Consider the following 14,921-nt stretch of genomic DNA (forward strand, 5'->3'; position numbering starts at 1 on the left):
TATTTAAGACAAACTAAAGGCAAATCTCAGTGTTTAAAAGTATTAGAAAATATCTCAAAGGTGATCTTATTTTAGGAAAAGAAATATAAGGAAACTTACACTGACATAGGTACACTGTAAATACTTAACATATTCCTGAAAAACTTTTGACTATGTGAGAAAATTCGCTGCAAGGTTTCTGTAAGCATTTCTTATGACAGATTTTTAAATAATGATTTTATAGGATTTCTATACCTATGTATTAAGAAATAGGGGTTTTTTTTGGTGAGTGTATACTTATAGTTCATCTGAAAAAAACAATATGAGAAAACTTGCCAGATGTCCACCACCCTCAGTCTCAATGTTATTCATATACATAAAATTGAAATTAATATTCACCTGAATGACAACAATGATGTTTATTGCTAATACTGGGTTAATAAGTTGAAGTTTTGTTAGTTTTTAAAAACTGGAACCCACAAAGTTTTATTCCTCTTGCTTTCCATTTTTAGAATTTACTTAAATTCCTTCATTTGCCTTAGAGAAAACACTGTAGGTTGCATTTGAACTAGCAATTAACCTGTTAAAGTACTTCCAGTTCAATTAAAAAAATTTTACTGGTATCTAATATGTATTATCAGTAGGTGCTGGTGATACGAATATAGCAACTCCTTCCCTTTGAGAGACTAATAGTAGAGTAGTTTTCCCAGTATTTTGATCACGAAAGCAGGTTTCCTTATCTGAAGGCAGAAATTTATATTATTATTACTATATATTATATCTTCTTTTACTAGCAAGTTAAAGTTCTCTACAAAACTATAAATATTACTATAGGAATGAGTTAATGTTTAAAATATTTAAATTATTTTTTTAAAAGAAGTCAATATAATGATAAGCAGTATATGTTAATAGGTTTTTCTTTAAAGAGTAAAGGAGAATAAGAAAGGGGATTCCTTGCTCAATAGCTGTTAATTAAGCTAAACAGAAGTTTTCTTTATTTATTTTTGGGTGATTTTTTTCCAGAAACTCACAATCAACGAGGAAGACCAATCTGTATAGCCACCGATGATTATGAGAGTGAGAGCGGAAGCATGATAAGCCAGACAGTTGCCATGGCAATTGCAGGAACATCAGTTCCTCAACTAACAAGGCCCGGCAGTTTCCTCCTTACATCAACGGTAAAAACAGCCCTCCTACAGAAGTTTTATCTGGAAAGACAGATATTTCCAAGGATATACCCTTTAATAACTGAGATTATTGTACTAGCTGATACAGAAGTACTCTGAGTTTTATTTATTTTGTAGAAACATTAAGGTTTTGAGAATATTGCCTATCTTGTACTAAGTTGTTTTTAAAATTATTAATTACCTCAAGCTTTATGGTATAAAGGTCTATATTCTGTCATTTAGAATTTTGAAAGTTGCCTTACTTATAGCCTATTTTCTTCATTTTTAAAATCCATTTTGTTCTTTGTCAGCCCTAAGAAATAGTCTCATTTATTTAGCAGTTGAGAATATTTATTTTTAATCTGTGAAGATTTATAATTTTTCATATTTAAATAAATTGATATTCATTCAACCCTGTAATTTTCCCCTCTTAAAGAGGGAAGAACAGGGAGGCAGAGAGTAAACAAACTGTTAATAGAACAAGATCAACTTCTAAAAGTTTTAGATGACTTCTTTCAGAAAACTGCAATTGTATTTATGGAAGCTAGCTTACTAGACAACTTTTTAAAAAGTTTTATTGAGATAATTTACATATCAAAAGATTCACCCATTTTAAACGTACAATTTCATGGTTTTTAGTATCTTTACAGAGTTATGCAGCCATCACCACAATCTAATTTTAGAACATTTCCATCACCCCAAAAAGAACCCTGAAGCCTATTAGCAGTCACCCTCTATTTCCACACAGCCCCAACCCTAGGCAGCAACTAACCTACTTTCTGTCTGTATAGATTTGCCTGTTCTGGACATTTCATATAAATGGAATTATACACTGTCATCTTTTATGTCTGGCTTCTTTCACTAAGCATAATGTTTTTGAGGTTCATTCATGTTGTGACATGTATCAGTACTTTTTTTTTTAATGCCAAATAGTATTCCTAAATATTGACAGACCAGATTTTTATCCATTTATCAGTTGATGAACAGTTGAATCATTTCCACTTTTTGGCTGTTAAGAATAATGCTGCTATGAACATTTGTGTACATGTTTTTGTGTCCACATATGTTTTCATTCCTTTTGGGTAGATACCTAGGAATGGATTTGCTGGGTCATATTGTATCTCTATCTTTAACATTTTGAGAAACTTCTAAACTTTTTCAAAGTGGCTGCTCCATTTTAAATTCTCACCAGCAATGAATAAAGGTTCCTATTTCTCTAAATCCCCATCAACACTGTTATCTCTTTTTTATTATATATACTTCATACCTTAGTGTGTATGAAGTGGTATCTCATTGTCGTTTTGATTTGCATTTCCCTAAAGTCTACTGATACTGAGAGTATCTTTTCATTTGCTTATTGGCACATCTTTTTGTATATCTTATTTAGAGAAAAAGCCCATTCAAATCCTTTAATGTTTTAAAATTGTGTTATTCATCTTCTTGTTATTGAGTTGAAAGAGTGTTTTATATATTCTGGATATAAATTCCTTATCAGATATGTGATTTGCAGATATTTTCTCCTGTGGATTATCTTCTCCCTTTTTTTTTCCTTAAATATTTATTTATTTATTTTTTTGTCGGGTCTTAGTTGCAGCATACGGGATCTTTCATTGCGGCACATGGGCTTCCAGAGCGTGTGGGCTCTGTAGTTGTGGTGCATGGGTTCCAGAGCACGTGGGGTCTGTAGTTGTGGCGCATGGGCTTAGTTGCCCCGCAGCATGTGGGATCTTAGTTCCCCGACCAGGGATCAGACCTGTGTCCCCCTGCTTTGGAAGGCAGATTCTTAACCACTGGACCACCAGGGAAGTCCCTCTTTTCACTTTCTTGATGGTGTCATTTGAAGTGCAAAAGTTTTTAATTTTGATGAATTCCAGTTTTTCAGTGTTTTCTTTTACTTGCTTTTGCTATTGTAGATACAAAATAATATATAAAGTACATGTATAGTTAAAATATAATAATAGAAGAAACAACAGTGTACCTACCACTCAGCTTCAGAAATAGAACATTGCAATTTCCATGGAAGTTCCCAGTTTGCCATCAATTCAATCCCTTTCTCCCCTCAAAATGACCACTATTTGCAGTTTTGTTGACCTTGTTATTCATTTTTTAAAACCTTGCTTATCTGAAATATACCACAGATGAAAAAGTACATGAAACATAAATGTAAATGTTTACAAAAGATTTTAAAATGAATATCTTTGTAACCACAATTCAGGTCAAAATATAGAACATTGACCGCCTTCCAGAAATCCTTAGCCTGCTGTTTCCCACCACAGCTATCCACCAAGCCACCCACTATCCTAACTAATGAAGTAATTGCATAATTTTGTTAATAGTTTCACCATCTAAGTTTACATCACTAAATACTATAGTTTAGTTTTACATTATGTCTTTAATATTCCTCCATGTTGTAAAAAATAGCTGTAATTCACTGATTTTTCATTTTGGCATGATATTCCATTGTCCGACTATAGATCAATTTATTTACCCATTCTATTGATAGATGCATAAATGGTTTCTGACCTTTGGTTACAAATAACAGTCTTATAGATTCTTCTATATGTTTCCTGTCTGCATGTCTGCATGTACACACTTTTATTTAGGGTATTTCTTAGGAGTGGAATTTGCTGGGTCATATATGTGTACCCTCTTCTATACTAGATATGCCATGGTGTTTTCCAAAAGGTTTGTCTTAATTTATATTTGCACCTGCCGTATGAGAGTTTCCGTTCCTTCATATGTTCGTTCATCTGCACTTAGAATATTCAGACATTTAAATTTTTGTCAATTTGGTAGTATATCATTATATCTCATTTTAGCATTCATTTTCCTGATGTCTCATGAGGGTGTGCACTTTTTCATATAAGTGGCTATTTGGATTTTTTCTTTTGAAGTATCTAGAGTTTTTTTGCCCATTTTCCATTGGATCGTCTGCCTTTGCTTGTAATTTATAGTAGTTTATATGTCTGGATCAAACCCATTGTCAATTATAAGTGGTTCAAAGATTTCTTTCTTTTTTTGTGGCTTGCTTTTTCATACACTTAATTGTGAATTTGGTGATAAGTGTCTTATTTTAAAGTAAGATGTATTGAATCTATGGATCAGTTTTTGGGAAAATTAATATTTTTACACGCTTGAATCCCCAAATCCTTGAGTATGTTAGATCTCCCCACTATTTAGGCTTTCTTTAATGTCTCTACACATACATAAACTTTTATAGCTTTCACCAGAGGCCCAGAACATCTTTTGTAGGTGTATTGTTGGTCATTGATATTTTAAAAATATTTTAGTAATATTATAAAATTATATAATATGATAATGTATAATACACATAAATTTTATATATATAACATTATATTTTTATAGTCTCATAAATGTCATCTTTTTCAAAAATTGTTTTCTAATTGTTGATTGCTATTTGTTTTTTGGCCGTGCCACGCGGCTTATGGGATCTCAGTTCCCTGACCAGGGATTGAACCTGGGCCACCTGGGCAGTGAAAGTGCCAAATCCTAACTATTAGACTACCAGGGAACTCCCTAATTGTTGATTGCTTTTATGTGGGCATAGAATTGATTTTGAACAATAATGTTTATTTCCAGCAGAATTGCTAAACTAATAACAGAGGTATAGATTTTTTTTTCTACATACACAATCATATCATCTGGCAGTTTCATTTCTTCCTTTCTGTTTTTTTTTTCCATAACTTACTTACTGGCTAGAACCTTGAGTACAGTGTTAAATAGAAGTAGTAATAGTTGGCATCATTAAAGGGGAAACTTGCAACATTTCATTCTTAAACATAGGTGCTAAAGGTTTTGGTTTTGGGGTTTGGTTTTTTTTTTAAGATACCCTCTGTTATATTATGGAAGTCCCCTTCTGTTCCTAGTTTGCTAAGAGTTTTATTTTTGTAATTATGAATAGTTGTTGAATTTTATCATGCTTTTTTGCACCATTGAGACTGTCATTTTATTTTGCTTTGTAATCTTTTACTGTGACCCCTTTCAGTTGATTTTCTAGTGTTAAACCTACCTTGAATTCCTGAATTAAACCCAACTTTTTCATGATTGTATATTAATAGATTTGGTTTGCTGTATTTTGTTTAAGATTGTGTATCTGTGTTAGTAAGATTTTTTTCTTTCTTATAATGTTCTATTCAGATTTTGGAATCAAGGGTAGTTTAGCCAATTAAAATGAGCTGGGGAATTTCCCTTTTTATTCTCTTCCCTGAGAGTACTTGTTTAAAATTGAAATTATTTCTTCCTGGAATATTTGGAGAACTTGTGAGTGAAGCCATCTATACCTGCAGTTTTCTTTTTTGAAAGTTTTAAAATTACCTGTATAATTTCTTTAATGATTGTAAGACTGTTCAAGTTTTCTATTTCTTTTTACACTGGTTTTTATAAATTTTATTCTAGCAGAAATTTATTCAAATTTCTTGGCACACAGAGTTGTTTCAAATATCTCCTATGATCTTTTTAATGTCTATAACATCTATAGTAGAAGTAAACATTTTTATTTCTGTGACTGGCTTTTTATATCTTTTGTCTTAAATCAGTCTCAACAGAAATTTGTATATTTCTTTAGTTTGTGTAAAGAACCAATTTGGGGTCAATGTTGATCCTCACTTTTGAATGTTTATCTTTATTATTTACTGTCTTCTACTTTCTTTTGGTTTTATATTGATGTTCTCTTTTCTTCTTGAGATGGATGCTTACTTAACTCACTAATTTTCATCCTTTCTTCTCTGATACATATTTTAATCAAAAACATTTTCCTTTAATTATTGTGTTAGTTACATACCACAGTGTGTAGGTAACATTTTAATTAGTCATCAAAATATATCTAAAGTTCATTATGATTTCTTTTTAGACTTTTGGGCTATAAAATTGTTTTTGTTTGAGATTTCCAGTCATACGAAAATTTCTAGTAATCCTTTTGCTTCTGATTTTGGCCTAATTGAATGATCAGAGAACTTACTCTACATAATTTGTTATATTTATGGGAGTTGGTTTTATGGTCTAGTACTTGGTCAGTTTTTGCAAATATCTCACATATTCGAAAAGAATGCATATTCTTCATTTGTTAGTTATATGTTCTATATTTATCCATTACATGTATTACATCAAATTTGTTAATCCTATTGTTTAAATCTTCTTTCTCTTTACTGAATTCTGTTCACTTTTTCTAATATCCCACTACAACTGTGATGGTGTAATTTCTTGTAGTCATTCTGTCAGATTTTGTTTTATTTCCTTTGAGGCCTTATTATGAAATATCTAATTTAAAATTGTTATATTTTTGATGGATTGTACCCTTTGTCAACATGAACTGTAATGCTTATTTTTTATTTGCCTTAAAGTCAATTTTGTATAATACTGGTATAGCTATGCTAGGTTTCTTTTGCTTAGCGTGTGTGTGTATGGCATGAGTTTTTCCATCCTTTTACTTTCATTGTTTTTTCTCATATTTTAAATGTGTCTTTTATAAACAGCATATGGTTAGAGTTTGTCTTATATTTGTAAAATCTGGTCTATTCATCTTTGTCTTTCACTAGAGTTTTAAAACCCATTTACATTTAGTATAATTAAATTAATGTACTTAACATTTTAATTTTACTTCATGTTTTCCCACCCCTGTTATGTATTTCTTTTTGTCTCATTTATTATCTTCTTTTGGATCATTTTTTTCTCATTCTATTTTTTCCTTATTCCACTTTTTCCTCTCTACTAGGTTGGAAGTCATACATTCTGTTTCTATGCTTTTTGTGATTGTATTACAAATAAGAATATGCTTTCTTAAATTTCAATCTAATATTAATCATTACCTTTACTTTCACATTGGTTAATAGAAGGATCTTAAAACAGGTTGACTTCATTTACCTTTCTCTCTACTTAAATGCTATCTTTAGTTTTATGTATCATTAAACCCCACAAGACATCATCATTATTATTTTTGTATGGCTATATAGAATCAGTTATCATTTAGATTTGCCCATGTGTTCACCACTTCATTTGCTCTTGATTCTTTCTCAGATTTGTGACTTCTATGAGATGTTTTTCTACTTTGTGAAATACATCCTTTAGAATTTTCTATTCTGTGGTGATGAACTCGCTGTGTTTCTTTGAAAAATGTCTTTATTTGACCTTCATTAGGATTTCTTTTTTAAGAAATAGCATCTGAGTTTCCTCTGTTTTCTTTCAGCCTGCTGAGGACATTGTTCCCATTGTCTTCTCATTTCCATTGCTACTTTTTGAGAAACCAGCTGTGGTGAACTGTTACTTCTTTGAAAATAACTTGTCTTTTTTTCTGTTGTTTCTTTGATAGTCTCCTTAAAATTGGCTTTCTGTGGTTTCAGTTGTTGAGTCTAATTTTGTTGAGTCTAATTTTGAATTTCTTTATGTTTATTCTGCTTGGTAGCTCTTTTGGACTTCTTAAATTTATGATTCAGCATCTTTCTTCAGTTCTATGAAATTCTCAGCTGTTATGTGTCCAAATATGTCCTCTTCTCCATTCTGTCTCTCCTCTTTCATATTCCAGTTAAACTTATGTTAGTCCTTTTTATTGTATCGTCTTTGTCTCTACTCTTCTGTGTATTCCATCTTTTTGTTAGCCTGTGCTTCATGCTGGAATGTTTCTTTTGATCTATCTTTCAGTCTACTAATTCTCTCCTTAACTATACCTGATACTACATTACACCAACCCACTGAGTTCTTAATTTGGTTATTGGGTAAATTTTTTTCAGTTTTCTAAATTGTGTTGTTTCTGCTATTTCTTTTCAATAAAACATTTCTCTTTATATTTTCAAGTTTCCAGTCAAGATTTTTAATCTTATTTTTTGGGCAAGGGTGCATAGAAAGTGTGGTTATTTTATAGTCTCTGATAATTTCAATACCTCAGGTATTAATGTACCTTTTTCTGTTATCTGTTTTGTCAGTTCTCACTCATGATGTGTTGCTTCTTTGTGTGCCTAGTTCGTGACTGTGTACTGGACTTTGTATTTGCAGTATTACTTGTATGTATAATAAGAGTCCTGGGGTTGTGGTTTCTTCCTTCACAGAAGATTCATTGATGGGTAATACCAAACCAGAATTATCTTTTTATTTTTAATGTTTTGAGAGAATGGAGAAAACAGCCCCTCAGTTTTTTGTAGGGCTTAATTCTCTCATAGAAACTTGATTGAGAAAGACTGTTCTGGATACAAGTCTCAGGTTGGTGTTTTTTTTTTTTTTACATTTTAGCGTAGTGATTTTTTTTTTAATATCTTTATTGGAGTATAATTGCTTTACAATGGTGTGTTAGTTTGTGCTTTATAACAAAGTGAATCAGCTATACATATACATATATCCCCATATCTCCTCCCTCTTGCGTCTCCCTCCCACCCTCCCTATCCCACCCCTCTAGGTGGTCACAAAGTGCTGAGCTGATCTCCCTGTGCTATGTGGCAGCTTCCCACTAGCTATCGGTTTTACATTTGGTAGTGTATATATGTTGGTTTTTTATGCAACAAATTTCTACTAATTTATGGTGTGCTTTTTCTGTTTATCTATTTATTTATTAATTGAATGAACAAGCACACATTCTCAATTTCAGTGTAAGCAAATATGATCATCTTTTTGTGGTTTATGGTTTATGCTTTTTATGTATTATTTAAGAAATTCTGTCTTACTCCCAAGATTATAAATATGTTCTTTTATATTTCCTTTTAACATTTAAGTTCTTTCTTTGTCTGGAATTTATTTTTTGTACAATAGTGCAAGGTAGGAGTCTACTTTTTTTTCCCCTAGGGAAGTCAGTTATCTCACAGCATTTATTTAATAATTCATCCTTCCACCACTGATTCATAGTGTCAGCTCTGTTGTATGTCACAATTTCATATATGCATAGGATTTTTTTGTGTGCTTCCTAATATTTCATTAGACTATTTGTCTATCCATATGCCGATATCAAGCTGTCTTAATTATTCTAACTATTTAGTAAATGTTGCTATCTGGTAGAGCAAATTTGTCCCCCATCCTACCTAGTTCTTCCTCAAGAGTGCCTTGGCTATTTTTGGCCCTTTGCTTTTCCCCATTAAATTTAAAATTAGTTTGTCAACTTCCAGGAAAAACCTGGCTGGTATTTTGATTGGAATTGCATTGATCCTATAGAACAATATGGGGGAAACCTGACATCTTTGCATTACTGAGTCTTTTTCATGTTTGTCCAACTTTCTTCAGAGTGTGTCACTGTGTTATTGGCAGTTTATGTGGGGGTATAAGAAACGTTAGTGTGTACCTGTTTGTCGAATTCGGTATAATTTTAAAATTTTGTTTTAAAAAATCAGTCATTGAGAATTTAGTCAATATATTTATGCATACCTGAAAGTTCTGCTGTAGAAAGTGCTTACTTTTAAAATAAAGAAGCATTTTCCTTATGAGAGAGACTGTGGATTTGGGGGTGAGAGTCAAAGCTATTTGTGTCCAGGTCAGGTGCAGTATAGCATAGTGGTTAAGTGAGTTTATGTACGTGAATTTATTTACATGTGCATGCATCCATTAAAGGCAGTAAACATAGTGGATACGAGCTTGGTTTCTGGAGCCACACGTTCTGCATTTGAATCCCAGTTCCACCATTTATTGCAAAATACTTTCACGAAATATTGATACTTAACTACTTGTCTCAGTTTTCTTGTCTGTAGAATGGCGTTAGTAATAATATTTCTCTCTTTAGATGGTTTCAGGGGAAACCATCATGCATGATAGAGGGGAGATTAGGGTAGTAGTTGAGGTCATGGCTTTCCTTTGTAATTCCTCTCAACATCCTATCCACTGCTTTCTTGTTATAATTTAGTATATTTATTAACCAAATATTAGAATGTAGTATAATGGTGAAGAGTATAAGCTTAGGCATCTGGTTAACCTGGACTAAAATTGTGGCTTTACTTTTTCTTAGAATGTGATTTAGGGCAAATTACTTAATCTCTAGCCTTTAGTTTCCTTACCTGTAAACTAGAAATAACAATAGTTAATACCATCTCATGAAACTGTTGAGAGAGTTAAATAAGAAAAAGCAATTAGCATAGTGTCTAGCACATTTCAAATTTTGTTATGTTTTGCCATCATCATTATTTGCCATCATCATTATTATTATTGTCATCTTGCATTCTTGTCTGTAAAATTGAGATGATACAACCTGCTTAGTAATGTTGTTGGAGGGCTAAATGAAATAATATATGCAAAGAGCTCAGTATGATGACTGGAAGAGAGTAAATATTCAATAAATGGTACTGTAAACAAATTCTTAGTTTTAGTTTTTATTTGTATTTCACATACTGTATACTAATACAAATCGAAGGTTGGGAATATTACCTTAAATTTATATGCTCTAAGTAAAAATACTTTTCACTTATATGTGGTCTAAGACTTTTTCCTTTTGTCAGTGGCCCTTGATAGGAAATAGTGATTCTCTAAACCTGATAAACATTTTGTTATCACATAATACTCTTAAAATAGTCTTATATAGAGTCAATTTTTTTTCCTTTATTCATATTGTGTCTGATAGTCTTTGGTAGATATCTTAGTTTTTAATAATAGGACCTTTTAGTTTTTCCCTTTATGTTTTCTGTTAACGTTTATAGTCTGCTGGAAGCCCTGTCATAGATTAAAACAATCTTCTATTGCTAGGAAAGGTTCATTAAATGTCAGGACCTTAAGTTTAAGGTTCTATATGAGTTACACAAGTATTGTCTAAATCAAATGGTTCTTTTGAAATATTTGATTTTAAAGTAATTATTGTTGTATTGCTTTTAGAAGAAAACAACTAACAACTGAAAAAAAGAAATGGTCTTTAATCATTTTGTGTCTCATTCTACTGCTTTTTTTTTTCAGAGTGGCAGGCAACACACTACCTTTTCAGCAGAATCAAGTCGGAGTCTTTTGATCTGTCTGCTTTGGGTTCTCAAGAATGCAGATGAGACAGTTTTACAAAAGTGGTTTACAGATCTCTCAGTCCTGCAGCTAAACCGGCTATTAGATCTGCTTTATCTTTGTGTATCTTGCTTTGAGTACAAAGTAAGTGATCATTGTGCCATTGCAAAGATGAACAAGAGGGGAAACATAATGTGGAAAAGAAGAAGAAAATTTCTTCAATGTGTCTTCTTTTCTAATGTTTAAATTTTAGGGAAAGAAAGTGTTTGAAAGAATGAATAGTTTGACCTTTAAGAAATCAAAGGACATGAGAGCAAAGCTTGAGGAAGCTATTCTTGGAAGCATAGGTGCAAGGCAAGAAATGGTGCGCCGAAGCCGAGGACAGCTTGGTATGTACACAATATCTTCTCCTTCTGGTGAGAATTTTTTTCAGTTTCCTTGAACACTATCACAGTGATCATTTTTGCAAGTCTTCACTGACAATTCTACACTTTTAAAATAGTGTTTTAAACGTAACTGTGAATTAACTTGAATAGCCATTTCTTTGCACGTTAGAATTCCTATTTAAGTAGGGTGAGCATACTTACAATTTGCTCTGGATAATCTCAGTTTGTTCCTCTTGCCCTTGTGTGATTATTAATAGCATCCCTTATTTTTAAAAATAGATTTTTTAAGAGCAGTTTTAGGTTCATAGCAAAATTGAGCTGAAGATACAGATATTTCCCATATATCCTCTGTCCCCACACATGCATGGCCTCCCTCGTTATCAACCTCCCCTACCAGAGTGGTACACTTGTTACAACTGATGAACCTACACTGACGCTCATTATTATACAGAGTCTATAGTTTACATTATGGTTCTCTTGGTCATCCATTCTATGTAGCATCACTTTTTACTCTTAAAAGTTTCCTAGTTTTGTAATGATTTAATATACCCTGTATATAAGGCAAAGATATTGCCCATTAAACTCAAATATCAGCAAGAGAAGACAATTTAGTAGCATTTGAAGCCTGTTTCTAATCCCTGGTCTGCTACCCAGTAGCCGTATAACCTTGGCCAAGTCACTTAATCTCCCCACTTTCCCTTTCCTCTTCCACTTGTGATTGTTTTGAGATTTTAAAAGGTAGTGTAACTAATTGATCTTATCATCTTTGTAGTGACCATGTGTGTGTAAACATTTCGCAAATTCTAAAGTAATATTGTTGCTGAGAGCTCCTTAAGGTCAGGGACATGGCTTAGTCATCTGTGTACATGACATTTGCTGACAGCTCGATATATATTTGTTGACTTAAAATGTGAATGTACATTTACATGAATATTTTTTAATTATTGTTTTTGATAGGCCATTTAACTTAATGATTGTTTATTTAAGTAAACTTAAATATCTTTTATATGCTATGTGTGTTTGGAATTTAATAGTGAATAAGACAAAGTCTTTGCCTTTGGAATTAATAGAGCACTGTTTGTTCACTTCAGTTATATACAGTTTACAATGTACCTATTGATTTTCTTTTAACTCTTTTAGTGTGTACAACAACCCTCTATTAAGTATGGAAATTAACTTTCTAGGTCATTTAATTATTACCAAAGCCTAATGAATAATTATCCTCATCTTTAAGATAAAATAAAACTCACAGAGGTAAATAACTTGCCTAAGATTATAAACTGATAGAACCAAGATCTTTTGACTGCCAATTTAGTGTTCTTTATATTATACAGTAGCTCTTTCTGAGGCTTACTGTTGGAAAGAGTGGGGCTGTTACCGATATGTTTGTTACATTTTTGAACTTGTGGCCTTTGGACAGGTACCACTGTTTAAATGTAAGAGACGAAGTTCTATATGTGGAATTAAAAAAAAAAAACCCACTCCCACCCCCCCAAACTCATAGATACGGAGAACAGATAGGTGTTTGCTAGAGGTGGGGGGTAGGGATGGACAAAATGGGTGTAGGGGATAAAAAGGTACAAACTCACCGTAATAAAATACTTAAGTACCGGGGATGTAACTTATAGCACCGTGACTCTAGTTAACAAATGTATACTTGAAAGTTGCAAAAGAGAGTACATCTGAAAAGTTCTTATCATAAAAGAAAAATATTTGAAGCTATGTGTGGTGATGGTTGTTAACTAGACTTGTTGTGATGATCATTTTGTAGTATGTGCATATATCGCATCATTATGTTAAACACCGGAAACTAATATAATGTTATATGTCAGTTGTGTCTCAATTTAAAAAAAAGAATTGAAGTTCTTGTCTTTGAAAAATTAAACCTTTGCAATTCTTATATATTTGGATACTTAATAAGCTAGGTCATCTAATGATAGACATTCTTAACTAAGGAGATGAGAGACAATTTCATGGAAAAAAAAGTTAATGATAAAAATGAAAATAGATCACAGTTACTTATTTTGTTAACTGTCTTAATATAGACATATCTTTTTGCTTTCTTTCACAAAATTTCTTAAAGACAGACGTTTCAAAATCAAAGAGGTAAAGAGAGAAAGAAAGGGAATGGAAGGGAGAGAAAGCAGGAGTATCCAGACATGTCCTTTATTGTGTGTCAAATTATATTTGTTTCTCAGTATTTTTAAAATTTCTATTTGAACTCTGAATTTTTACTTTCATTTTTCTTTCCATCCTCCCAGCCAATTTAAAGTCTCATGGTTTTCAAAAAGGAGCATTAGTTTTCTAGTTGAAAGCTTGAAGTCATGACTTGATTCTATTGTTTGTTTTTCTCCACAATTCTCAATGCCTTCTCCACTTCTGCTGGATTGGTATGAATCAGTTCTATTGCTGCTGCCCCTTAAGGAGCCCATACCATTCATTTTGCCTTCCATCCTAGAAACCGCTTGGGAGAAAGCCCCTATCTTCCTCCTGTCCTGCCTTCTGTGGACCAAAATAAATAATTACTTTATGAATCCTTTTTTTAAAAAATTTATTTATTTATCTATCTATCTATTTATTTATTTATTTTTGGCTGCATTGGGTCTTCGTTGCTGCGCATGGGCTTTCTCTAGTTGTGGCAAGCAGGGGCTACTCTCTAGTTGCAGTGAGCCGGGGCTACGGACTTAGTTGCTCCGCGGCATGTGGGATCTTCCCGGACCAGGGTTCAAACCTGTGTCCCCTGCATTGGTAGGCGGATTCTTAACCACTGCACCACCAGGAAAGCCCCTGAATTCTTCTTAATTTGTTTATTTATTAAACAAAAAGTTATTGAGTTCTCAGGATGTGCCAGACACTTTGTCAGTATCTGACATAAAGGGGTGAACAAAATGGACATAATCTGTGTTCTTAAGTAGCTTATATTCTTGTGGTCATAAGTGCTACGGAGAGAAAGAAAGTAAGTTAAGAGGAAAGGAAGTGGTAGAGAGTTGGGGAAGGCCTTTCTGCAGAGGTGGTGAATAATTGGCCAGTGAAAATTTGTGGGAAAAACAATCAAGTAAAAGGAACAACCACCATTGCGCACATCCTAAATCAGTAGCATATGTAGTGAAACTACAGACACACACACACACACACAAACACACACACACAATAATGGTAGTGTAAACAAGAGTAGGAGGAAATAAGATCATATCATGCATGGTCTTATAAACCATGGTTAAGATTTTGGGAAAGTCAGTATTAGAAAGTTTGCTTATTTAAAAGCGTGTTTGGTTTTTTTTTTTTTCCCCCACGTTCTTTTATTTATTTATTTATGACTGTGTTGAGTCTTCGTTTCTGTGCGAGGGCTTTCTCTAGTTGCGGCAAGTGGGGACCACTCTTCATCGCGGTGCGCGGGCCTCTCACCATCGCGGCCTCTCTTGTTGCGGAGCACAGGCTCCAGACGCGCAGGCTCAGTAATTGTGGCTCACGGGCCCAGTTGCTC

At 32.9% G+C, this 14,921-nt stretch overlaps 1 protein-coding gene across 8 annotated transcripts in view; it reads left to right on the forward strand.

Annotated features, from left to right (window-relative positions):
- The window catches only part of DOCK7 (dedicator of cytokinesis 7), a 184,685-nt gene that overhangs the window by 132,504 nt on the left and 37,260 nt on the right, over nt 1-14,921 (forward strand). For all 8 annotated transcript variants that reach the window (XM_082453122.1, XM_082453123.1, XM_082453125.1 and 5 more), the window contains 3 exons: nt 1,003-1,157; nt 11,013-11,195; nt 11,305-11,440. In XM_082453122.1, the coding sequence (XP_082309248.1) occupies nt 1,003-1,157; nt 11,013-11,195; nt 11,305-11,440 (474 nt within the window). The remainder of the gene's footprint in view (nt 1-1,002; nt 1,158-11,012; nt 11,196-11,304; nt 11,441-14,921) is intronic.

This window comes from Balaenoptera physalus, assembly GCF_965194825.1.
Source record: "Balaenoptera physalus genome assembly, chromosome: 1".
NCBI lineage: Eukaryota > Metazoa > Chordata > Mammalia > Artiodactyla > Balaenopteridae > Balaenoptera > Balaenoptera physalus.